A 24837-nucleotide genomic window follows, 5' to 3' on the forward strand; every position below is an offset into this window, starting at 1 on the left:
AATGATCACATAATTATTTAACAAATTTGTGCACCATTTATTAAAGGAAAATGTGTGAAATGAATTCTCGTTCATAGCAGGTTCTTCCACAAATGCTGTTTTTCTTTCCTTTTTTTATTGTTAAGTGAAAAACTCAAATTAATATTTTCATATAGGACACTTTATAAGTTATAACTTATTTCAGTGGTTAAGAGGAGCCATATACTAAACAACCACAGCTATACAAGAATAAATCAGTGAAAGCAAGAAAATCTGTGAAGCCATTTATATTTAATTTATTTCCATGGCAGAACCTGAAATGTGGAAACCATTGAAAACATGTTACTGACAAAGACAGCAGTATATTTTACACAAACTATATGTGTGTGTGTGTGTGTGTGTGTGTGTGTGTGTGTGTGTGTGTGTGTGTGTGTGTGTGTGTGTGTGTGTGTGTGTGTGTGTGTGTGAAAAGTAGAAATAGAAATTAGCAGAAACATCTGCTGGATCGTAACACATCTACTGAACAAATGCACTTCACATGGTTACCAAGTGGATGTAGACAAAAGTAAATTCAATAGATGGCAGCAGTGCATCAAAAAAAGAAAAGCAGAGACTGTGAGAAATCGCTTATCTTAACCTCATAACCTGACTGTGTTGAAATACTCTCACAGACATTTTTCTGTACAGGGGAAATATGTACAAATATGTTTACGATGCTTTGAGTTATATTTGTTGTTGACAAAACTTCTCCAAAACTACAGACCCTTCTCACCTGCCCCAGCTTTGCTTTGTGTCTAATGCTAATTACAACATGCTAACGTTAAAACTAAAATAGTGAGCCTGTTTTTATTTATGCTAGTGTTAGCATTCAGCTCAAAGCTCCAAGCATGACTGTAGATTCCTCCGTCTCTATTTATTTCAGAGCTTATCTCTCCATTTCTAATCAATTGCACAGGCTGGAGGGAGAATTTACAGTGTGTGTGGAGCAGAACATCTTGTTCTTGTCATATCTTTCCTTTTTTAAGAGCAGGATGGGACACGTGGATGCACACTGTGCATGAAAAAAGTCCACTGATGCTTCAGAGAACAGCTCCGTTGAGGTCTGAGGTCTGAGATGTTGACCTGCTGAACCTTGACCCCGACAGCCTCTCCTGTCTGACTTTCCTCTGAATAAGTAGCATCATATTCCTCCTGAACTTCTCTCCCACGAAGGCATAGAGGACAGGATTGATGCAGCTGTGCAGCAGAGCCAGGCTGTTAGTTATATACAAAGCCATGTTCACCAGCCTCCTCGTGGCACAGCCGAACACGAACAGATCATACCTCAGCGCTGTGTCCACCATCATGGTTATATGGTACGGTGTCCAGCACAGCAGAAACGCAATGACCACAGATATGATCACCTTCATGGCGCGGTGCTTCTGGAAGCCTCGAGTGCTTAGCAGCCTTATGATGGTGATGCTGTAGCAGACTATCATGACACTCAGAGGGAGGAAGAAGCCAAAAACATGGCGGAAGGCACGGGTGGCAAGCCTCCATGAAGAGGCCTTGCCGAGGTCGAAGTTTTCAGTGCAAATCATTCTCTTGGTGTCAGGGTCCAGCTTGGTGGCATCATTGAAAAGTGCAGGCAGAGCGAGGGCCCCACCGAGGGCCCACACTGCTGCACAGAGGATCCAGCTGCACATCCTCAGGCGGCTCCTGTGACTCTCACTGGCGTGCACAATTACGAGGTAGCGATCGATGCTAATACAGGCCAGGAAGAGGATGCTGGTGTAGAAGTTTGCTTCGATGATGAGGTTGAGCACCTTGCACATGAAGTCTCCAAAGACCCATCCTTTGACCAATGCTGCAGCCCAGAATGGAACGGTGAGGGCCATCAGACTGTCTGCTATCGTCAGATGAAACAAGTACACATCTGATGGAGTCAGCGCCTGTCTGCTGGTGCCAATCACCCACCCCACCAGCAGGTTCCCTGGTATTGCCAGTAAGAAGATGATGATGAGGATGAAGCACAGGGTCAAAGCTGCCGTGGGATCCAGCGGTTTTATCTCACATGATAGCGTCTGTGGATCCACCACGTAGGGTGTGTAATTGGTGGTTTCATTCTCTAGGTACAGGTAATCCTCAAAGTTAATGGTGATCGACATGACTATGGATGGAAAAGAGACTGAGGCTAGTACACAGTCATAGCAGTACAAATACACTGATCCATCCCCTGCCATGTTAAAGAAATCTAACACTGAGCAAGATTACACTCAAAAAGAGAGGGGAAACAACAAGATGGTAAATATTGAAATGTAAAGTACACAGAAAATATCTACCTAAAGTTTGCTATCATAGGCTAACATTAGCCACAATCAGGCTGTAGCAGCACACGGTGCATTCACTTCAGTGAGGGTGTGTTTTAGGGTTATTTCACTTTCAAACGTTACATAATCCCTCTTTAACAGCCGCGGAAAGTAATTCAAGCATTATGCCAAGTGCAGTTGTGAGATGCTTGGACTTTACTTGAGTATCTTACATTACTTTATACTTTATTCACTACAATTCAGCTGCAAATGTTGTATTTTGTGCACATGTATTTGATAACTTAAGCTGCTGGTTCTCAACAAATAAATTATGTTGTTATTATAAGATACCCATCAGTGTCTAGAGTAATATATGTATAAAAATGTATGTAAATTATTTGAAATTTGACTCACATTTACCAGCTTCAGTATTAACATTATTAATTAATGTGTCAATAATTATAATATCTATAGATTAGTCTGAAATGGGCTGCAAAATGATTACTTTCACAACGGTATTTTGTGTGTAAGTACATAATGCACATAATATAATGTCACACCAGCATTGCTCTTTAATACACACAGTACATGTACCACCCTCTGCTTTTCATCTGATAGACTGATTTTAACGAGTTCAGACACTCACCTTCTGCGCTGGCTCGGCCGCAGCTTTCAAAGATGACAACAGCTTGACTCCCAAATGAGTCTGTGCCAACAATGCCAACAAGCACCACTTTAAGTCTGAGACAAAATATGTTTTTTGTTTTTTTTAATGGAGAGTTGTCCCAATGTCCTGTTTCCGTCCCCAGTGTTACTGTGTGTTACTGTTAGTGTGTTACTGCACGTGCATGTGTCGTCAAATTGCTTTGCTGCAACAGGACTTTGACAGAAGGCATTTCAACATGTGACAGTAGGAAAAGCACAAGTGCAAAAAAAAAAAGAAAAGAAAAAAGAATGATGGCTGAATTCCATTTAGCTGCTCAAAACACAAAATCATGTTGATTCTCACATTAGGGATCATTTTACCTTCTCTTTTAGTTTGTTTTTAGGGGACATAAGCCAAAAAAAGTTCCAGTCATCCTGTGGAGCTTTTCTTTTCTTTAAATTGTCCCATTTTATCTGGACAAAATCAGCCTTTTTTAAGCCTGCAGATAAAACAGCAGAACCCGGTCACTCCTAAAAATATGAAATTGTCTCCCAACACCACCACTAATGAAATGTCCTTCCAAAATAAAGCTTCCAACTTAAAAAAATTAGCATCTGCCTCATTGGTGTGATGAATACTGCACAGTCCTTTATGGCCTTTAGACACAACACTTGACACAAATTGATGCACTTCAGGAAGTTATTTCTTCTTGTCCTTTTGGAATAACTGGTTCGAACGCAGGCTTAGACCCTGTTGCAAGTCATTGGGTAACCAGGGATGTGTGGTAAGGTGTTTTACAAATCAGCAGGTCAGGGTGTCAGCTGTGACACTTTCTGGAAATGAGACGCTTCGTTCCTCCTCTTGCTGTTGCGACAGTCCGGTGTCGTCCCCCTGTTTTTTTCCCACCCTGAGTCCACCGTTAAAAAAAACAGCTTTCATTCGGTGGAAGTGAGAAGTTGAGGTTGTTGTTATTTCTGTGATTCTGCTGAGGTGAATCGAGATTGAACGGTGTCCTACATCAGTGAGTGTGCAGAGGAAAAATGTGAGTAATGACAGGATACAGCTCTGATGGAAGGGCCTCACTGCAGCTGCACCGTCTTTACTGAAGTCGATGTGTAAATACTTCCACTACCTCCCCTTTTCTCGCTTCCAGTTCAGGTTGTGAGAGTTAAGATGTACTATTATCAGCATAGCAGCATCAGTGCACGCAGACAGGACGGCTCCACGCCATTACATGACGGTAATGTTAAGGTGTCAGCCTCCGTAAGGACACATGAAAGTCCTCCAACGAGAATGGCCTGCTTTAAGTATCTCCTTCCTTGTAACATGACACTTTAATAAACTCAGAAAATAATGCCCAGAAAGGGAAGAAGAGAGCATGAAGTAAAGTGAAAATCAATGTTTCAGCCTTTTCTTAAGCAGTTCTTGATGAATCTCTTCTTTTGCTGTTTTGCTGTGGATGTAGTTTTGGTATTAAAATATTTGCATTTTGTGTTTTGATATTAAAAATACCAAAACTACATCTGAAACTGAGTGACTGTTATTGTTATTATTTGCAACGCTCCACGAAACCTTTCAGTTCCTAAAAAACCATCAAACTAAACTGGAATTAGCCCTGAACGCTGGTTTCTGCCATGTTTGTTGTGCCAACTCGGCGCCTGAATCACCCCTCGTGAACTTGGACAAAACACATAAACAATGATGTGAAACTCTTGGTGGGAACCTGAGACTTCTGTGGAAAACATGATTGATATCAGGACTCTTTTCTCGTCCTGTTACAGCAAAAAGAAAATATTTGCCCTCATTTCATTCATTGTTGTTTGCTTCTGAAGGTTCGTCTGAAACTGGAGATGACTCCTGCAAATTATAAGCTTGTAATCCCGTTAAAATGACCTGCTATGTTTGGAATTCAGTTCATGTCAGTATTGTGCCAATATTCATGCTCTTCCACTGAAGTAGATAACACTTTTATGAGTTTCGCTGTTTGACAGGACGCTGCCTTTGAGACGTTTTACTGTCACCACCCTGATGTCCCCTCAGCTCTTCCTTTGACGTACCTTCTCATTTTCAGGCAAAAATATAGACATCATACTCTTCTTGCATATAATGTACATATATTATTTTACTTTGTATCCTTTTTAATTACTACTTTTGTTCTTTTTCTATGTCTCCTTTTTTCTTACTGTTTGTAACAACTTAATTTCCCCAGCATGTGATCAATAGCGTTTTATCTATCTTATCTTATTAACAGACATTTAAACTAAAGGTGAATACATAAATAACAGTAATGATAATAAGTTAAACAATCCAAAATCCACAGAACAATCGGAACAATTGGTAAAACGTCTATTGAAGACTTACTCATGTAAATATTAAATTACAGATATCATGAATGATGCTTTGAGGGTTTTTTCAGTAGGGTTTCACAAAAGGAGGTGACCAAGAGGAGAAATTCAATATCAACCCACATAAATAAATTTTCATACTCCATACTCCTCTTTCCAAGCTTTATACAAAACAAATGTGCATATTTACCATGTTTGAAAACATGATATATTTCATGCTATTTCATTATCCATAAAATCATAATGATACCATACAATACTATACAATTAGACGGATTGTATTAATATACAAATAGAAACATGTGGGACCATTATTTAAAAAAAGAAATTAAATTAGAACACAAATAACTAGAAGTATTGGAGGTTCTGTAAATATAAGTAACAAAGTGCTGAGATAATATTATCATTTTGTTGCCGTGGTATGTGCTAAATTACTGGGACATTTTTATTATGAATGGTAATTAATGATTAAGGAACAAGTATTATTTTGTATTGTATACTCTGTACATGTGGACAATTCGAGGTTTGAGATGTATTTAAAAAGACAACCTTTGCTGTCCTTTAACAAGCCAGAAACAGACCTCTGCATCCAATCTGCCTCAATAATCAATCTTGTCATTACGAATTTATGACAGGCAACATTGCGGGTATCCTCATCTTCTGGGGTCCTGAGCGTAAAATACGCGGAAGCGACAGGCGGAAGGAGCCTCGGCGGAAGCGGTTTGGTCTGTCAAGGGAGGAAAAATTTGCAGAATTTGACACAAAGAGGTTAATCCCACCGACTAGCACCGATCATCCCCCCTTTTCCTCGACACCGGCGTCCGCTGCGATGATCCTGTTAGAAATCAATAACCGCATTATAGAAGAGACGCTGTCGTTGAAGTTCGACGGCGCATCCAACGGGTGAGAAATCATTGTTACACCTGGCTAGCATTGCTAACGCAAGCTAGCTTCCCCTCTAGCATTTTACGGAACATTATGGCTGCATTTAATGAAGCATGTGGGCATTTCGGATGCCGCTGGTAAACGTTTGCAGCCTTGGACGAGTTATCCAAGTAGTCTTATTGGAAAAAAATGCTAAAACTCGCAGTGAATTAGCTTGCTGATCCGCCGTGACTGGCTTGCCTAAAGCTGGGGTGTGTCTGCACGGTCCGTGTGCTGCCAGAATTTGTAATCACAATCAGTTTCATCTCCCCTGGCTGCTCTCCAACTGTCAGCTGAAGTAACATAACAAAGCATTTTATATTATTTCACCACCACCGATCTGACATGTATTGAATAAAATATTTTTAAACGTCTTACGAGGTTCCGTAGCATTAAATTAGCTAGCCTGCAGTAATACAGCTGATGTTTGTGGCTAACCCCCTCGTTATTAACAGTGAGTACACTGCTAGATCTCCTGATGTCAAAGCATAAACGTCAGTTAATAACTAGACTAGACTTTATTTAAGTCTTTTAACCAGGATTCATCCCCAGTGAAACATATTTTCGACAGTCCACAGTTCTGTCAAGGTAACGAACCGGGTTCTGTCCCCCGCCGTTAGTCATTAACCGCCGTGTGACAACATAGAACTGGTTATATTACATTGAAGTTGGTGTTTCCACTGAATAGAGTCCATTTGTTTGCTTTCCACGGCGCCGTGGATCCAGTTAGCTAACCATCGCCTCTCTGTCCAGCTTCCGCATTCCTGCAGTCAAGCTGAGTCAAGTCTGCACCGCCAGCAGCGGCTCCCTGCAGCATGCACAGTATGCAGCCTGGACAAGCTGCTGCAGCCTCCTTCAGAGCTGCTCATGCACTGCCAGACATCCCCAGCGTAGTGGTTTGCTGGTTTAACAAAATACCACAGCGTAGAGGTGATTCAGTAAAGAAGAAAATGCCCTTTAAAACCCTAGACTTAGTTTAGGACAATGTAGACGTACACTGTGTCAGCTTGAAGTCAGACTAAAAAACACTTGTTTTCATCAAGTAATGTGATGTCCATATTTTTTGTTGCAGATGTTACTTCTAGAGCTCACAGTTACTCTCATTAGCAGTTAATTTACAGGTTAATTTCTCTATGAAACACCAGAAACTGCCTAAAAAGCCCATCGACCCATTGTATCACTGTATGTTAAATTTTCTGAATTTTGGTCAAGTGTGCTAATTTAAGACCGGCTGGCGCACAGTGTTGCCTCATGCATCTTCTAACTTCAGCTTTTTGACTTGCAGAACCAAGCCCGAGGCCGTCGATGTGACGTTTGCAGGTGAGATCATGTGACGCCGTCTCTAAAAGCCTGCTGTACGCCGTATCTGGTTTCACTGAATGTCCTCATTCAGAGTAGACCACATCTGGGGTGCAGATGTTGAGGTTATAAAGGTTGTAGCTTATAAAGTTTTAAGGCAGTGGGGAGGTGTTATTGATTTTAGCTCTGCATGTGTGTGTGTGTGTTATCTTCCCATTATGTAATTGACCCGTTGCACATGGCATGACATCTTCCATGTGAAATTGACTGAAATGACCTTCGGGTACCAGCATGAATTGTGGTTGCTAATTAAGATGGCACATTTGTCAAAGTACAAAACGTGTCTGTGTGTCAAGTTGCCAGAGGTTAAGGGTCAGGTCGTCCCTCGTGCGTCGGCTGCAGCCTTTCATGCTGTTCATCTCTGCCGCAGATTTCGATGGCGTCTTGTACCACATCTCCAACCCCAACGGGGACAAGACCAAAGTGATGGTCAGCATTTCCCTGAAGTTCTACAAGGAGCTGCAGGAGCATGGGGCTGATGAGGTAGGACACACACACGCACACACACACACACACACACACACACACACACACACACACACACACACACAATGGAAAGTCTGGAAACTGTTTCTCTGTGCTTGCCCAGACAGAAACGAGGCCTCACCAGGGCTCCTTTCTGGGTGGTTTCAAATTTAAAATCTCCATTTTCACATCTTTCAGACACATGTCCCGTATATAAACATATAACACACACCAGGGTGTCTGGAAAACCTCGAAGTGTCTGAAATCATCGATCATATTCCATGAACTGATGTGTTCTTGTCTTTTAGATCACTGAACGTGAGTTTGAAAAGGCGGCTGTGGTTTTCTGACACTGTTCAATGTCAATTTGAGATGATAATGTATCAAAAAAGACGGATGAGGTTACGATTGTCGTCTGCTCACAGACACAAACCTCAACCACAAGAGCTCTGCTGCCATGTAAGGAAGAAAGCAGCTGCCGAGGCCTCTGGTAGAAACAGGAAGCGAGTCAGTGTGACTCACCCCGGGCGAGGAAGTGCTGTGTGAGCAGCGGCCGCTGTGTATGAATGTCTTGGCTGCTGTCCAGTGACTTCCCTCCTTGTTCCCTAAAACTCAAGAGCGGAGGGATAAGTGAATGGTCCAACAGTGTCACATTCAGCCCGGGAAAAGTCTGTTTGGAGAGCAGAGGGGGGAGGGAGTGTCATTCTGTTCAGGGGCTTGTTCATTCTCATGCATTCGTATCTGTTTCTCATCCCACATGTTTGACTTTGTGACAGCACTGCTCAGACTTACGTTCAGGGGAACACCAGCTGCTGTCTTTGTTGACTTCTGGTGGTGTATTATTTCCATACCTGAGCTTTCTTTGTATATTCCTGCCAAGTCCACCTCACTTCATTCCACAATGACACATATCCATTAGAGAGCTGTTATTGTGACCTGCAGGAGACACACACACACACCTTCCTGTCTTGTGTTGTGTAGTCAGTTTGTTTCTTTGCTTTTATTGGTGTTAACATCCCTGCTTGATTCTTTTCTCAAACCACCTGCTCGGTCTCAGGGGAGTTCCGCAGGCGACGAAAATCACTGAAGTCTTCATGATTTTTGAAAATCAAAGGATGGCTTTCCAATTACCTGTTTTATGTATTTATTCGATCAAAAGAAGGCGTGCAGTCATCAATTTCTTTAACTGTTCCACCAGCAGAAGGTGCATCAGGGCCGATCCTAAGAGCTTGGCCTCGCAAAAGCTCTAAAAATATCTGCTTAAAAGTGCAGATTTTGGTCAAAAGTTTATCTGTGGGGATCGCGTAAAGGAGTCCCAGAACAGACGCCACTTCCTCTTTCACAGACTGATGAAATCAGAGCCGAGCAGTCTGCGGCTGAAGCCTCACACGAGCTCCTGCAGGAGTCACAGTGATTGGCTCTGATCAGCAGATTAGCTGATAGTGACTCACATAAAAAAATCTGCTTTGAGTCTTTGGGTAGGAGGAATATTCTTGTGGAGTTGAGGTATATTTGCAGACGTGTCACAGTTTGAGCAGAGCAGGGGTAATAATTTACTGTGCTGAGAGTTCAGAGCTGATATGGATGTTTATCAGCCGCCACGGCAGCGTTAAGGGCTCGCCCTGAGTCATGCGGTGTGTTGGTATTCCTCCAGTTTGCCCATGAAAGACTTCATTGATTTTTTTACCTTTGGCCTCACAGATGAGGTTGTGCTCGAGATAAGAACCAGGGATGGGAATTGATAAGATTTTATAGATACCGATGCCATCGTCGATTTTGCTCAGCGGTTCGATTCCTGATCGGTTTTGGTCGAGCTGGCTGCAGTAACTGTCTGTCATCATCTGAAATGGATGTCTTCAAGTCAAAGAAACCCTGGCAGGGCTGTAGACTCACAGAGGCTGAAAGTGTTAAAACGTATAAAATGTCTGTTTCACCTCTAAAAACATGTTGTAAAGTGAAAGCAACACTTTGTTTCCTGTGATTCTGCTTTTAGTTCACGCTCTTTTGTCTTTTCTGTGATGTGCTTTTATGAAAACTGCCTGCAGAGAAATGTGATACGAGTAAAGTTCATATGTTTCATTTCAGCTGCTCAAGAGGGTCTATGGGAATTTCCTGGTTTCACCAGAGGCTGGTAAGTTGTCAGAAGCTCACTGATCTGCTGGTCAAAGCTGCCTTTGAGTTATTGCTTTAGATATTTCGACCCTGTATCATCAGATCACTTTGAAATCCACACACCAACAGGACTAAATGTCTTTGTCTTTACTTGCTGTCTTTCTCAAAAAGGAGCCGTTTTTTCAATCTGTAATCCGTCTGCTCGGTGTCCTCTCAGGCTACAACGTGTCCCTCCTCTACGACCTGGACGCACTACCGGCCAATAAAGACGAGGTGATCCACCAGGCGGGGATGCTGAAGAGGAACTGCTTCGCCTCAGTGTTTGAAAAGTACTTCAAGTTCCAGGAAGAAGGCAAAGAGGGCGAGCAGAGGGCCGTGGTCCACTACAGAGACGACGAGTCCATGTGCGTGGGGGAGAGTTGGGAGGCCTCACAGGGTTATTCTCTCATTTAAGTGGTATTAAACCTCTGACGCATCTCCTGTCTTCACAGGTATGTGGAGGCCAAGAAAGACAGAGTGACGGTGGTGTTCAGCACGGTGTTCAAAGACGATGACGACGTCATCATCGGCAAAGTCTTCATGCAGGTGTGTGAGGCCGCATGTACATCAGTCAGTGAGTGAACAGGTGAGGTTGAGGTTGTCAGTATCCCCCACAAAACAACAGAAATGTCGACAAACCAGTGTCCCCACAGCTTCCAGTGACACTGAACTGAAATCTAGTATCAGCTCCATTCAGGTCAATTCAACTAAGTAAAAGGGAGCTAAACCCTGTTCATCTAAGCAAGCACAGTAAGAATAATACATGTAGCTGTTTATAGCAATGGGGGACATAGCATTAGCATGTGCATGGAATTAGGACACAGCTTAAGCAATAATGTAGGCAAAACGGTAGCTAATAGATGTAGCGTAGCACTCACTGTTGTCCTAAAAAGTAGCCAACAAGCTAACGTTGAGAGCGTAATCGTGCTGGTAACTCTTAAATAATTGACTGCACCTCTTGCTTGTTGTGTGTGTAGGAGTTCAAAGAGGGTCGGCGAGCCAGCCACACGGCCCCCCAGGTGCTGTTCAGTCACAGGGAGCCCCCGCTGGAGCTGAAGGACACAGACGCAGCTGTCGGGGACAACATTGGATACATCACCTTTGGTCAGTGCCTGTGCAGCTTCGGCTGAAAGCTGCTTACCTGCTGCAGCTCTCCTGCTGTGACTGTTGAACTGACTGTGGCCTGTTCTGGTGTTTTCAGTCCTGTTTCCTCGCCACACCAATGCCAATGCCAGAGACAACACCATCAACCTCATCCACACCTTCAGGGACTACCTGCACTACCACATAAAGTGCTCCAAGGTCAGTATCAGAGCCGGATTGTCCGTTCAGGAGCAGCCTTGCTTTGATTTTCTTTAAATTTGTCACATTCATAAATAAAGCAGTCGTGTTTGGTGGGATCATTTGTAAACTCTTGTGATATTTTGAGTCCTGAGGCTGAGCTCCTTGATCTCACGCTACACGTTGAGTTTGAGGGCCCAACGCAGCCAAGTGCATATTTAGAAGGCACCTGTCATCCAACAAGCTGAAGGTGTGCTTTAATCACAGGCTGCAAACATGAACTCCTCTGTAATAGCATGTCTTTTTAGCGCCTCCTTCACAAAAGAAAGTCCAGACGAAGGCCGTAGCTGACGGCACCTCGGCGGTCAGACAGGTTTTTACAGCAGTGTTTGGGCATCTGTGCACACGTCACACAGAGCGAGACGTCCTTCAAGTGGCTCCTCAAACGGACTCGTCTCGGCTGTCAACCCGAATCATTTTTTGGATGACTTACATTACAGACTGATTTCATAAGCGTGTGTTGTTCAGACGTTTGATAATTGAACTGGATGTTTTTGTGTGTTTTGGCACAGCAGATGGATTTATGGACAGCTGTGGGTGGCTTAGGATTGGCAAAGAGGAGATTAAACTCAAACGACAGCTCGCTGTTGTTTCTGTCTCTGCTGCTCACTGAAAAACAAACAAACGTCTGCATGTTGTGACTGATGTCCTTCATGATGAAAACCTGATCGGAGTCTCTGTCCCGCAGGCCTACATCCACACACGCATGAGGGCCAAGACGTCAGACTTCCTCAAGGTGCTGAACCGCGCTCGACCCGATGCCGAGAAGAAGGAGATGAAGACCATCTCGTAAGTGACCTCTTCCTCCTGCCCATCAAAGCTCGCTGCTGATCCAAAAACAACAAGAGAAGGACCAAAGATTGCTGGCTGTTTTTTTGACGCCATGACTCACATTTGAGCTTAATGTAACAGCTGGAGTCTCCTCTGTGCCTGCTGCACTGCTCAGATCTGAAACGATCTCAAATTATTTGGGATCGATCATGAATGAACCAGATTCCGCCTTGAGGTTCGCGCTGCACGTGAGCCGCCTGCAGCCTGCAGCTCTGTGTCTTTGTGTGTTTTTGAGGTGTGTGGCTGTTTCTGCAGTGAGTCAGGAAGGAATTTTTACAGCTTCCCACTTTGCTAAAACAGTCGCACATACACAGTTTTTTAGCCTTGTAACTCTTCAAAAAAGTAAAATAATATTCTGCCTGGACACAGAGAGTCTTTGTTCTGTGGTTAATGTCTAACTGGAATAAGTAGGGACCCCTTTAGCTGCCATCTTTGTGAGTTTCAGATATTTAAAATGAATCCTGGGTTTGGCTGCAAGGTGTGAAAAAGCATTGGCAGGCATCCCACAAATATCGTGCTCTTATCAGTATCATAAGAAAGGTAAATTGAAAGTGTGTCGACAGGAGAACAGTCAGTGTGCTGAAATGACCGAGCAGGCAGGCGAGCTGAGCTGAGGCGCTGCTGTGCTGTGCGACGAGCCGCTCATGTGTCTGTCTTTGCTGTTTTTCAGTGGAAAGACCTTCTCCCGCTGAGACATTCAACCCCCCCTTGGACACACGCCCAAACGCGCTACACTGAGACCCAACGCCACATCGGACAGGACTCCAGGACGCCTCGAATGCCCCCGCCCAACCCCAAAAACGTGTCCAGTCGGTTTTGTTTTGTTATTGTTTTTTTTTTTTTAATGAATAATGTTGGCTCTACTTAGGGAAAGCCACGGCTCAAAATAAATGGAAAAAGGGCATTCCTTGCTTTGCATAGTTAAAGAGAATTATTAGTCCTATATAAATATATATATGAAAACTGAAATTTTTGATACGATATCTTTTACTCCATTTGGTACTCTTGCTTGCCCCTCTGCCCTCACCATGCAGGATCCATGTGTTGGATGATTTCAGCCCCCCCCCCCCCCCCCCCCCGCCCCGCCCCGCCCTCCCTGTGCTTTCATGTCGTCTGTACCATTGTCATTTGAGAAAAATAAAATAAATCACTCTTCCTAAAAAGCATCTCTCTGGTTGTGGTGTTTGCTGCTTGAATATTTCCATGAACTTTTCAGACTTTCCACAGTATTTCCATTGAATTTGCTTTGTACTGTCACAGTTTTAAGGAAAAGAACGTTTCTTAGAAAAGACATTGCATAAACTGACCTCACCTTTGACTTCCAGGTGTGTTTCTAATTTGGTTTAAAGGCTCTTGAACTGAATTATATTACTTTTGTAAGCTTCCTTGCTTTTACTGTTGTCATGAAGCTCATGAGATTCTTTTTAAACCATTGAAAGAAGTTCAAAAATGCCCTAAATCAGTGCTGTTTCTGGCATATTGGAGACTTATTGGCTGTTTTTCTCATCAATATTTGTTTGCTGGTCACCATTTCTGTACATTCCTTAACATCTGATGAGTAGGAGAACATTTATTTATGTTCATTTTATTCCACCTGCGTTCTGACTGATCCTGGAATTGCTGATTTTAGTAGTTTTGGTCAAGTTTAAATTAAACACTTCACAGTAACAGAAGCTGCATGCTTCAACCACTGATGGATTACTTCTAAAGATCAATCAGTTTCGCCCTGATTGCTTCCTTGCTAACCAGTTTTAATGCTCTGGACATTTGACATGTTTGAAGGAGGCGTTTCCTGTGCAGCTGGCTGATAATTTGCAGATTGTTGTGATTATATGTCCACGTACACCCCGGAAACTGCAGAGGTAGCCCTGAATGGAGTCACTGCACTTTGAGATTATGACAGAATGTTGTGTGAAGGTGAATTAATGTAAAAGAAATAAATAATTTAATATGTAAAGAGCGAGTAAAGAAAACACTGCAGAGTGATTTTCTTTCCAAATCAGTTTATTTGCTCATAAGTGAGAAAACACCTTAATGAGCTCAGAGCAGCTTTGCAGGTTTGGCGGCATTCGAAGAAACAGTTTGACATGATACTGTGACAAACAGCTGTTCAAGATCAGGCTTCGGTCGTTTCGCCCTCGGTGGGCTTTTCATCTTCCTTCTCAGCAGCATCCTCCTCCGCCTGCATGAGGTCTCCATTCATCATTTCAGGCGGTTGATCTGCATCAGCTTCATCTTCAGGGGCTTTGGGGGGAGAGGGGGCACTTCGCTCCTTCACAAGAACTTCTTCTTTCACGTCTTCCTGCTGCTCGGGCACCTTATCGTCAGGCTTTGGCTGGCCTGGAAACAAGATGAATCAGATTTGACAAGCATATAATGTAGAAAGCATAAAATCAGGCCCATCGGATTAAACTGTGCACTTCTGCTGGAGGGAGAATTTTTTTGCAAAGAAATAATTTTGTGTGTGATTGATTCGCTTGTCAAAATCATTGCGTTCACGGTTCCCATGTTCTGTTAAAATCTTTGGTGACTGCATGCAGTTACAGGGTGCAATGTGACGTTCGAGTGCAGTTTAGTGACACTTTGTGAAATAATGAGAATGATGAGGAGATCAGCGCCGCTCATATCAAGCTAAAGCTAGCAGCCATTAGCTTAAAGGAACACAGGAAAACAGTTAGCTTGTAGGAGCATAGCAAAATCTGCCTGCTAGTAGCCTAAATCTAAAGCTAACTCCTGGTAAAATGGCAAATTTAAGTTTTTACACTTCATTTTTTAAATGATTAGACAAATTGGATATGAAATAAGATGTAGAGATGCTTCTATGGGGCTTTCGTTCAGGCACAGCCAAGCTAGCTGGTTCCCTTTTCCCAGGCTAAGCTAAGCTAAGCTAAGCTAAGCTAAGATAACCTAAGCTAACCTGCTGCTGGCTGTAGCCTTATATCTAAAAGACAGACATGAGGTGCTAATCTCCTCATTTAACTTCAAGTTTCACTCTGCTGTTGAGTTTCAAACAATATTACGGGGTAAAGCACACGGTACCATATCGTAGCTCTGAACTTACCGCTGTGCAGCGCGTCCTCTAAAGAAAACTCCAAGCTGTCAGGGAAAAGGAGGATTAGCATGCTAATGTACTCAGTGGGAAACAGGTATGCTGAGCTTTTCTGTGTGCAGGTCCTTTATACCTTTTCAAGAAGTAGTCTGACATTTTGGGGAATGTGTTTATCAGCTTTTTTACTAAGAGTTAGATGAGAAGATGCTAGCAGTAGGTTAGCTTAGCCTAGCAGAAAGACAGGTAACACCTAGCCATAGCTCTGTCTGAAGGTAGTTCACCTGTCTAAACTTATTCATTAACATGTAACATAACCCTCCATAAAGCCACAGCTTGTTGTTTATTTTATTTTAATTTTTTTTGTACTTATTAACACACAAGATATAATGTGTTATTTAAGGGGTGGTGCAAGATAAGCTAAGCTAACTAGCTGCAGCTCAGAGTGGTATCAATTAATATCAAGAAAGGTGAAAAAAATAGTTTTTCTGGACCAAGTGACCTCTGTTGTTTTCTTGCTTTTTTCTGGATAGTCATACATCCACACGCATCGTGAAGTATTTCTGAGCCGTGACCATCCTCACCTTTCAGCGTCAGCCGTCATGCCATGGATCAGTTGCTGGTAGTTATTGATTTCCGCCTCCAGCTTCATCTTAACGCACAGCAGATTGTGGTTGGTTTCTACGTGCTGCTCCACCTGTGACCTCACCTCCTTCAGCTCCGCCTCAAGGTTCAGTATCATCTTATTGCAGGGGGTCAGGCGTTGAGCGTACTCCATTTTGGTGCTCATCAGGGTTTCCTCCAGGTTGTGGATCTGGAAGAAAGATGTAAGGTGATTTCTGGTTGCATATTGAAAGAGTTTTCAGGGATGCTTATGAAAAGGTCAGGTACAGTGAGACCCCTGCAGGAGGTTTTGGTAAATAATATTTTGGTGGATGGACTTTGCTCACAGCCTCATAGGACTTGTCGTCTGTCTGTATTGTGTGTCGTTACCGTGCTGTGCAGACTCTGGATCTCAATATCCAGACTTTGTTTCCGTTTGAGCAGATTCTTGAGCTCTGTCCTGCTGCTCTGCAAGGCCTCGTTGTTTTGGGCCTCCACCACCTTGATGTTGTCAAACTGGAGAAGAAAAAGAAGACAGAAATTGTGAAATAAACACAGCAGACGGTGGAGAAGTCCCACTTTAGGATCCTGCAGTAAAGTAGCCGACCTTGCTCTGGTACCAATCCTCCGTCTCCTTCAGGTTCTTCTTGGCTAGTTTATCGTACTGACTGCGGATCTTGTTGAGTATCTCACTCAGGTTGGAGTTCTGGGAATCAATCTCCACCTTCACCTCAGAGTCCTTGATCTTCTCACGAAGGGCATCCACCTCCTACAAGAGCCACAGACAAGCTTGCCTCAGATTCCACAAAACACAGTTTCATGAATTGATCTTAAAGTGTTTTTTCTCCACAGTCTCACCTCCTTGTGCTCCTTCTTGAGGCGATCGAGCTCCTTCTTCACCAAATCAATCTCTTTCTGTGTCTGCTTGTGGTTCAGCTTGGTGTCCTCATTGGTCTTCTTCAGATGCTCCAAGTCTTTTTCTAATTCCATCCGAGCCCTTTTCTCATCCCTCAGCCTGCACACAGGGGAGGAACCCAGCAATGATCCACACCAGCATCGCCGTCTCTGAGTGCTGCATCTTAATCTGATATCACTTCAGAAAGCCTTTTTAAAATCTAGATTTCATGGAACTCACTTATTCTTGAAGTCTTCATTAGCCAGTTTGGTGTTGTCAGTCTGGAGCAGCAGCTTGGCATTGTCCATGGTGAGGTCTTTGATCTTAGGAGAGGAAGACGGGATATATAATACAGATAATATTTGATTATTTGGAAAACATTTTTTCTAATTTTCTGTGCTCAGTGTGAAATAAGGAAGGACCTATTAAATGTAATATTTTAATTCTAAGAACTAAAGGAAGGATGAAATCTGATGATCAACCTGCTTCTTGAGGTCCTCCAGGGGTTTCTCCACCTCATCCCAGTCGCGCTCCACAGGTCCCTTCCTCTTGGCCAAGATCTCATCGATCTGTGTCTCCAGATCCCCGTTTTCCTTCTCCAGCTGCTTCACCCGGCCCAGGTAGCCGGACAGCCGGTCGTTCAGACCCCGCAGTGTCTGCTTGTCGTCCGCAGGGACGGCAGGAGCCCCTGGGGGTGGGGGAACGCCAGGCTTTCCTGGGGCGGCTGGAGCGGAGTCTGTTTGATTCTCGTTGCGCAGCACGTTACGCAGTCCCTGCAGGCTCGCCACGGACGCCCTGGAGCCCTTTCCCCCGGCTCCACCAAACATGCTTGCGGCGGTGTTTGAAGGCATGATCGCTGCTGGTTTGGAGAGAGCGGACAGTGACAGTGTTTGAGGCTGGAGAGCCGCCGGATGCATGTGATGGAGAGGTACGGGCAGCTTTATACCTGCTTTACGCATCCATCCGCCCCCACTGATGCCATTGGCTCAGCACTCCTGGACAAACTGGTACAGAGTCGAAATTCAAGTATTTCATGTTGATTTTTCTTTTTTTCTCACATGAATATTGTACCTGTCCTCTCCTGATTGGACACATGCAGAGTTTTGGGGAGGTGATGGGTGGCCCTTGTCCCCCTTAAAAGCAGGTGATCGGAGGGCTGCAGGTACCTTCACCGCTCACCTGTTCAGTCTCCAGGTTTCAGGTATCTCTTCCGAGCTTCAACATGTCTAAACCAAGAGATTACAGCAGCCAGTCGTACTCCCCCAGCAGCACCGGGCCGAGCAGAAGCTACCCGACCGTCAACAAAATCGACCCGACGGGCAAGTCCCGAGAGAAGGATGAGATGGTGGGACTCAATGACAAGTTCGTCAGGCTGATTGACAAGGTTTGTAAACTGCATTATTATTATTATTATTATTATTAGAACTAAAACGCTTTGATACATTATTTCTAATTTAATGCACACCTGTCCCCTCTCTTTGGCTTTCTTCTAACTGTTTAATACAATTGATTTAGGTTAATATACATCAACATGTTTCTGTTTTTTATTTTTGTTTTATTTTTATTTTCTGTTGTAATTATTTCTGTGACCTGAGGCCATAAAAAGTGGCTCCTCTCCTGCAGGCTTTGCCTCACATGCAGAATGGTGGCGGTTCATGTGGGACACCACCTTGTGGATAAGTCTGTCAGCATGGCCTCAAACATGCTCTGTGTTGTTTTTGATGAGATATTCATTTGATGGACAGTTTGAACACTTCTCTTCGATCTTTTTTCCCATCAAACATGATAATAGCCTACATGTACATATTTGGAGCATGCAAAAAAACCCTCACCTGTCATTATCAACATGAGCCTCATAATAATAGCGTGCAAAACTTGGCATCCAGCTGCAGTATGTCTGCAGTATGTCTTTAAAGCTGGCATTCCTTCGTTGTTGCTGACATATTCAGTCTGCCTTTCTGCGCCTCCTCATGTTCCAGGTGAAACACCTGGAGGACGAGAACAAAAAGCTGGACACAAAGTTGAAGATCCTGAAGGAGAAGGAAGACTATGAGGGGAAAATCGACGACATCGTCAAGCAGCTGGAAAACGAGATGGAGCAGCAGATCGAGAACTTGACTCGCGACCAGGAAAAACTGCAGGCTCAGCTGCTCAAGGACCAGGACGAGGTGGAGGACACCAAGAAGAGGTCAGCAGGTCATGGTGTAGACGATTTAACTAAGCCTCCAACCACTTTGAATGTGTCCACTGGTCTTGCGTCGTGTCTTTAAATAAGAAAAAAAACACAGCCACAAACACAGAGGACTCAAACCATGTCGGTTATGTTGTTATTGGCACATTATTCAGCCTTTATTTTGTTTTGGTTTCAGCTATGAGGAAGAGTTTCACAAGAAATCTGAACTGGAGAACGAGTTTATCGTCACCAAAAAGGTACTGCTAACTTCTGATGCTGCTTATTTATTTATTTACCATTTAGAAACATAGTAAAAACTCAGTTTCCTGTGCGTAACAGGACGTAGATGAGGGCCACTTGAAGGCCGTTGATCTGGTTCTCGAGCTGGAGGACCTGATGGGAAAACTGGACTTCCTCAGGGTTGGCTTTGACGAGGTAATGATGGAGTTTATTTTATTTTATTTTATTCATTTTTCTCTCATTTGTTTTGTTTTTTCTCTCTGGAAGGCATGAAGCATGAAACCACCTCTGTTATACTCATGTCTGCCCCCTGCAGGAGATCAAGGAGCTGGAGTCGCAAATCCAGAACGAGACGGTGGTCTTACGGGACAACGGCAAACGCTCTCTGGACATGGACGAGATCATTGAGAGCGTCAAGAATCAGTACGCCAGAATGGCCGCCCATACCAGGGAGGAAGCTGAGCAATGGAACCAGAGAAAGGTGAGGAAGATCATACGTAGAAGACATAGTTCTCGGCTTCTTTCAGCTTGCAAAGTGTGATGTTACGGTGTCTTTACACCACTAAATGTTTTTCAAAGCCTCTGAGGTGCAAATGTACAGTATGAGTTCAGTACTGCTGGAAAAATCACTGTTCACATTTTCCTTCATTTTCTTCCACCCCCCCTTAGATTGATGCCATGGTCTTTAATGCAGGACAGCAGGAGCAGCAAGTGCGTGATTTAAAGAGGGAGATCTCAGACATGGTGCGCCACATCCAGAGGCTCAACGGGGACCTGGAAGCCCTCATAAGAAAGGTTGGGATCCCAGAGCTCAGGCCGAGGTGTTCATCCATCTCCAACCAATGTCTGATCTTTTCTCTCTGTTTTCCTGTTAGGAAGAGTCCCTGAAGGACGAAGTCAGTGACATCAGGACAGAAGGCGACACCAGCCTGCAGAAGGCCCGCGAGGACATTGCTCAGCTGGAGGAGGCCCTGAGGCGGGCTAAGCAAGACTTGGCTGGACAGATCCGCGAACACCAAGAGCTGATGAACCTCAAGCTGGCCCTGGACATCGAGATCGCTACCTACCGCAAGCTTCTGGAGGGCGAGGAGCAGAGGTGTGTGAACAGCAGGGGCATCAAAATGCATGGCCTTCTGTTCAGTGTATACACTCATGTTGCTGTTTGTTGAAATATATGATGTATTAATGCCTGCGCTAACAACTGTCTCTGCTCTGTCTCTGTGCAGAATGAATGACCTCATGCGCCACGCAGGTGAGAACCACACACACAGATCGAGCTCTCAGTCTACCAGAGTGCGATGCAGCTAAGAGATGCAGCTGGGTGCTTTCCTAACGTGGGGCTGGAAAAGCACTGAAAAGCACTTACTCGCATGAATCTGTAAAGTAACGAGTAACATTTATCAAACGAATGTAGTTGAGTAAAATGTGTAATATTTCTGTCTGAAATGTAGCTAGTAGAAGTATAAAATAACATAACATGGAAATACTCAAGTAAAGTACAACTACCTCAAATTGTTCTTCAGTACTTAAATACTTTGGTGCTTAGTTAGTTCCCTGTCAGGAAGATTTTGAAAAGAATTCTGGGAAATGTAGGGAATCACTAACTGAAGTCGAGTTATCCAAAGATACAGAAAAACTTAATTTAATATAATTATAGTTTAGAAAATTGTATCTAAATGATCAAACCGTCATTCTGATGATTAATTCAAACCTCTCTCTTGCTCAGATTTCTAAAAACAAACCAACCAATCCAAGTCCTTACTCGCACGCAGAAGTTCACCTGCTGCAGAAGCCACAAGCCCCAGAACCCACCGTTGTCCCAGCAACCACCCTTATCCCAGCAGACACTGCTGTGCCACCAGCGTACCCCTCCTCCAAGAAACGCCTGCTGATCCGTGTGGAAGTGGAGGCAGGCCGAGTCGTGTCCGAGAGCTCCTGTTACACTGAAGATTGACTCGCTCCTGTCTGCAGCGCTACATCCACCAAATGTGAAATGAAAAAGTTCAAATGAAACGCCTGAAGAGTCATCATGAGCCAGACTTTCAATACAGTCGTCTGTACTTTGTTTGTGTGCTTTGTGGCGGAGGGAGCAGTCTTTTTAGGTGAGAATCAGTTCTTAAAGATGGAGACTTTTGTTTATGTCGAGCAGTGTTTTTAAAAAGGTTTTCTTATCTTTGTTTGCATTTGCAAAGACTTCCTGTTCCCGGTGTCGTCAGTGTGTGTTTTCAGCTTTCTGCAGTTGCTTCTCTCAGACCTTTGTAACAGTGTAAAGGTTTTCAATGAAGGGAAAAATAAAATGAGGAACTTGTGAGATGGAGCAGGTGGTTAACGGAGTGTTTTTGTTCTGCTGGTCCATCTTGTTACATCAGGAAGGACATACAGAAAGTTGTTTCTGAGAATCACAGGAGGTCACGTCAAGGGGAAGCAGACAGAAACTGCATGTCTGAAATGGCTTTACGGCCTTTCTGTGCATTTCAGTGGTGCTTTCTTTAAGTGCGCCATCTTTCCAAATGTGGGAAAGTGAAATGTTTGTTTACAAGCTCAACTCTTCCTCTCACATGTATCTGCACCTTGTAATGAATGACACGGAGCTCAGATGACAGTACAGAGTTTACTGGGTGACAAGTATTTGCAGTGGAGTACAATTAATAAATAAACAACATGAACAATATGCTCTCACACAAACACACAGAGCATAGTTAAAAGAAATATTCAGACATTTTGGGGAATGCGCTGACTGGCTTTGCACTCTCTCATCTGTAGGCTGCAGCAAATGACTGGAAGAAGAAATGTTAAGACTCCAGACACAATGTGGACACAGCGTGTTTGTTAGATAAAACAAGTCAGAGTCTGTCTACTTGAACCAGATAGCAGTCAGTCATTAGGAGCTGGAGCCCGGCAGTCTCGTCCTGTCTTCATTTTTCCCTCCTCCTCCTCCTCTCCCGGTTCTCCTCTGTCTTCTGGACACATTTGTACGTAATATTACTATGTGGAAAACATTCTGGAACATAGCTTGGCAAAGCCGTGCAGACATACAGATGGTGTACCCTGAACCCATGACGGCGTCCCATCTCTCCTAATGTCCCACAACAGTTCAGACCTTGTTTGCTCTTTAATTTGATTGCAGTCTGCTTTTCCTCCTCAGCTCGCCGTTGCCGGCCGTCTCTTTTCCACCCACGTACCGTACACATTAAAACCACATTTTGATTGGGGAAACAAATGATGCATTCTGTGTTTAATCAAGTCTCAAATAAAAATCTAATTTCCCTTGAAAGGATCTGAACAGCAAATAAAACTTTTAGTGAATGCAGTTCAGTTGTACTGAATGCAGTTTGCAGGCAGCAGATGTTTCTCTGAAGCACAAGCCGGGTTTTACAGTATTTGACCTTCCTGTTACATTTACTGGATCTCATAACTTCATGTCTTTTTTGTGCATGTTCTTGCTGAATCCCTAATCTCCTCATGTCCTGCAGACTGTGGATGCATCCGTCTCCCCTCTACAGCTTGCATACCAGTATATAAACACTGGTAAAGGAAGTAGGAGTAAACATTGCAAGCAGGTGGGTGACAGATGGAGAAAATCTACGACCAGTTAAATTGATGTCCAGAGCAGGCAGCAAAGAGAGGTGAGGCTTATAGGATGCACAGCACTGATACAAGGGTTTATTTAACTTCACAATGTTTTGTGTGCAGGTTGAAAGTGTTTATGGCGACCAAATGAAAAAGAAAATGGTTTTGTTATATTTGCTTAAACATCAGCATGTTCGCATGCTGACGTTAGTGTTTAGCTCACAGCACCACTGTGCCCAATTAGCCTCACACAGCTGCTGCATGGCTGCAGATTTAAGCCATTCGGATTGGGTTTATTTCTCTCAGGCAGGTGGGTTTAACATTCCTGGTCTGTGATTTTAATCCTGCTCAGAGTGCCTATGTGGTACTTTTTCAACTTCATTCCTGTTATAATTACAGCCTTTTATTTTGAAGTAGATTGATAAATTCACTGTGAAAGAATCAATGCCAAAGTGTTTTTTTCTGCTGTAATACAATATTTCCTCCTGGTGGCCTTAATCAATACCGTGGGCATGATGTTCTTCAACCCTGGTAACATCATTTCTTGCATATTCATATTCATAAATATTCATCAGTATTTCCTCACACTGCCACCGCCTCTGACCTCTGCGTCCTTCGCCTCCATCTGTCTCTGAGCTTCTGGAGAAGTTTGTTTGCAGGTTCTGTGTACTGCCTGTTAGCAAGGCCGAGCACCAGCGGCACCACAGCCATGCTTCCAATACCAGTACACGACAGCACAATGTGAGTGGTGGAGCTCCACTTGGTGTCACTGATCAAGAACGCGATGCAGACGTGCATGTAGATGAGGTAGGGAACCCAGCACGCAAGAAAGGTCAACGACACCGCCACCACGCAGCGAGTGTACCGCAGGTTCAGCCTCTGCTCTTGGTCCGAGGCGTGATTTCCCCGCTCCACTGAGCGATGGAGACGGCAGATGTTCTTCAGCTGGCCTCGGGTGATCCATAAAACCCGTCCGGTCATGCCAGCGATGGTAAGAATGGCAGGTAAGACTAGTCCATACACCTCCAGGTAGATAAAAGCGTTGGGGAATACTCGCCTGTACGAGCAGCAGGTGGTTCCATTGGTTGAACAAAGTGGTGTAATCTTTTCACTACTTACACAACAGCCATCCCAGTCTGGCCCTGTCCAGTTATTCCACCCAAAAGCAGGTAGAGATGCGTACAGAAGCGGTGGCGCCCACACCACGAGCAACGCCAGAGGAAAACTGCGATGCATCCACAAGTTATTGTAATGCAGGGGGTCAACAATGCAAATGTAGCGCTCATAGTGGACCATTACCAGGTTTAAAAGGAATGCGAGGAAGAGGAAGTTTGGGAAGATGTGAGCCACCATGCAGGAGTGAAAACTTAACTCTCGGATCACACCCATTAAAGGTATGAAAGGAAGCGCTACGCCTGTGCACAGGTCTGCCACTAACAGGCTGAGGAAGAAGTAGTTGGGTGTGTTGTGGAGCTGCCGGTTCCAGGCAATGCCCAAGATGATGACGAGGTTGGCCAGGATGATGGAGGTCGACAGCGGTATGGTGATGGTGTAGATGAGCTGCTCCCTAGAGAGCAGAGCATGGGAGCCGTTGCGGTCCATCATGAGTGACATCTGCAGGCTTCTTTCCATTTGCAGCCTGGCTCCACTCCCATCAAGGTGCAGCGACCCTGTAAGGAAGGAGAAACCCTGTTAAAATAAATGGATTGTGAAGTCGAAGAAGAGAGGAGAAGCTCTGAAGCTCATGTAGCCCAGTCTAAAAGAAAACCCCAAATAAATATATAAATAAATAGAGATGAATAATCTAGGTGTTAAAAAGCATTTCTTTAAAAATCACTTCAGCTAATTGTGTGTTACAGTTAATAGTGAATTAAAAAAAAAAAAAACAGTAAGCAGATAAATCATTCTTTGTCACTGTTGATAAAGTTCGTTGAAATTTAAATTGTTTGCAGAGAACATAGGGGAAACTAGTCAGCTCACA

The 24837-nt window shown here is 43.9% G+C and overlaps 5 protein-coding genes across 5 annotated transcripts; 2 read left to right on the forward strand and 3 right to left on the reverse strand.

The window, feature by feature from the left end:
- Nucleotides 1–893: 893 nt before the first annotated feature.
- Nucleotides 894–2971, reverse strand: LOC139352026 (C-X-C chemokine receptor type 2-like). Its single transcript, XM_070994044.1, has 2 exons — nt 2914–2971; nt 894–2128 (listed from the first exon to the last, which is right to left on the reverse strand). Exon 2 carries the CDS (start codon nt 2124–2126, stop codon nt 1059–1061), a length of 1068 nt encoding a protein of 355 aa, XP_070850145.1. The 5' UTR covers nt 2127–2128; nt 2914–2971; the 3' UTR covers nt 894–1058.
- Nucleotides 2972–5940: 2969 nt separating this feature from the next.
- Nucleotides 5941–13487, forward strand: arpc2 (actin related protein 2/3 complex, subunit 2). Its single transcript, XM_070994057.1, has 10 exons — nt 5941–6161; nt 7468–7502; nt 7912–8024; nt 10092–10137; nt 10336–10522; nt 10610–10703; nt 11135–11261; nt 11359–11459; nt 12187–12287; nt 13000–13487. Exons 1-10 carry the CDS (start codon nt 6088–6090, stop codon nt 13019–13021), a joined length of 900 nt encoding a protein of 299 aa, XP_070850158.1. The 5' UTR covers nt 5941–6087; the 3' UTR covers nt 13022–13487.
- An 836-nt stretch (nt 13488–14323) lies between these two features.
- Nucleotides 14324–17879, reverse strand: LOC139352025 (keratin, type I cytoskeletal 18-like). Its single transcript, XM_070994043.1, has 7 exons — nt 17356–17879; nt 17114–17196; nt 16837–16993; nt 16586–16747; nt 16369–16494; nt 15960–16189; nt 14324–14669 (listed from the first exon to the last, which is right to left on the reverse strand). The coding sequence occupies exons 1-7, from the start codon at nt 17830–17832 to the stop codon at nt 14654–14656; spliced, it is 1251 nt and encodes a 416-aa protein (XP_070850144.1). The 5' UTR covers nt 17833–17879; the 3' UTR covers nt 14324–14653.
- Nucleotides 17880–18095: 216 nt separating this feature from the next.
- Nucleotides 18096–21240, forward strand: LOC139352024 (keratin, type II cytoskeletal 8-like). The gene is made up of 9 exons (XM_070994042.1): nt 18096–18257; nt 18853–19061; nt 19243–19303; nt 19386–19481; nt 19603–19767; nt 19956–20081; nt 20162–20382; nt 20513–20538; nt 21059–21240. The coding sequence occupies exons 1-9, from the start codon at nt 18096–18098 to the stop codon at nt 21238–21240; spliced, it is 1248 nt and encodes a 415-aa protein (XP_070850143.1).
- A 2198-nt stretch (nt 21241–23438) lies between these two features.
- gpbar1 (G protein-coupled bile acid receptor 1) lies at nt 23439–24488 on the reverse strand. The gene has a single exon (XM_070994045.1). The coding sequence runs from the start codon at nt 24486–24488 to the stop codon at nt 23439–23441; it is 1050 nt and encodes a 349-aa protein (XP_070850146.1).
- Nucleotides 24489–24837: the final 349 nt, after the last annotated feature.

This window comes from Chaetodon trifascialis, chromosome 24 (genome assembly GCF_039877785.1).
Source record: "Chaetodon trifascialis isolate fChaTrf1 chromosome 24, fChaTrf1.hap1, whole genome shotgun sequence".
Classification (NCBI taxonomy): domain Eukaryota; kingdom Metazoa; phylum Chordata; class Actinopteri; order Chaetodontiformes; family Chaetodontidae; genus Chaetodon; species Chaetodon trifascialis.

Coding starts and splice junctions, on each gene's coding strand:
- LOC139352026 (XM_070994044.1), bottom strand. CDS start 2,126: ATGTCGATCACCATTAACTTTGAGGATTACCTGTACCTAGAGAATGAA.
- arpc2 (XM_070994057.1), top strand. CDS start 6,088: ATGATCCTGTTAGAAATCAATAACCGCATTATAGAAGAGACGCTGTCG. Junction 7,503..7,911: donor CGTCGATGTGACGTTTGCAG/GTGAGATCATGT, acceptor TCTCTGCCGCAG/ATTTCGATGGCGTCTTGTAC. Junction 11,460..12,186: donor ACCACATAAAGTGCTCCAAG/GTCAGTATCAGA, acceptor TCTGTCCCGCAG/GCCTACATCCACACACGCAT.
- LOC139352025 (XM_070994043.1), bottom strand. CDS start 17,832: ATGCGTAAAGCAGGTATAAAGCTGCCCGTACCTCTCCATCACATGCAT. Junction 17,197..17,355: donor TGGAGGACCTCAAGAAGCAG/GTTGATCATCAG, acceptor TCCTCTCCTAAG/ATCAAAGACCTCACCATGGA. Junction 16,190..16,368: donor TCCAGAGTCTGCACAGCACG/GTAACGACACAC, acceptor TCTTTCTTCCAG/ATCCACAACCTGGAGGAAAC.
- LOC139352024 (XM_070994042.1), top strand. CDS start 18,096: ATGTCTAAACCAAGAGATTACAGCAGCCAGTCGTACTCCCCCAGCAGC. Junction 19,062..19,242: donor GTGGAGGACACCAAGAAGAG/GTCAGCAGGTCA, acceptor TTTTGGTTTCAG/CTATGAGGAAGAGTTTCACA. Junction 19,768..19,955: donor AGCAATGGAACCAGAGAAAG/GTGAGGAAGATC, acceptor ACCCCCCCTTAG/ATTGATGCCATGGTCTTTAA.
- gpbar1 (XM_070994045.1), bottom strand. CDS start 24,488: ATGGAAAGAAGCCTGCAGATGTCACTCATGATGGACCGCAACGGCTCC.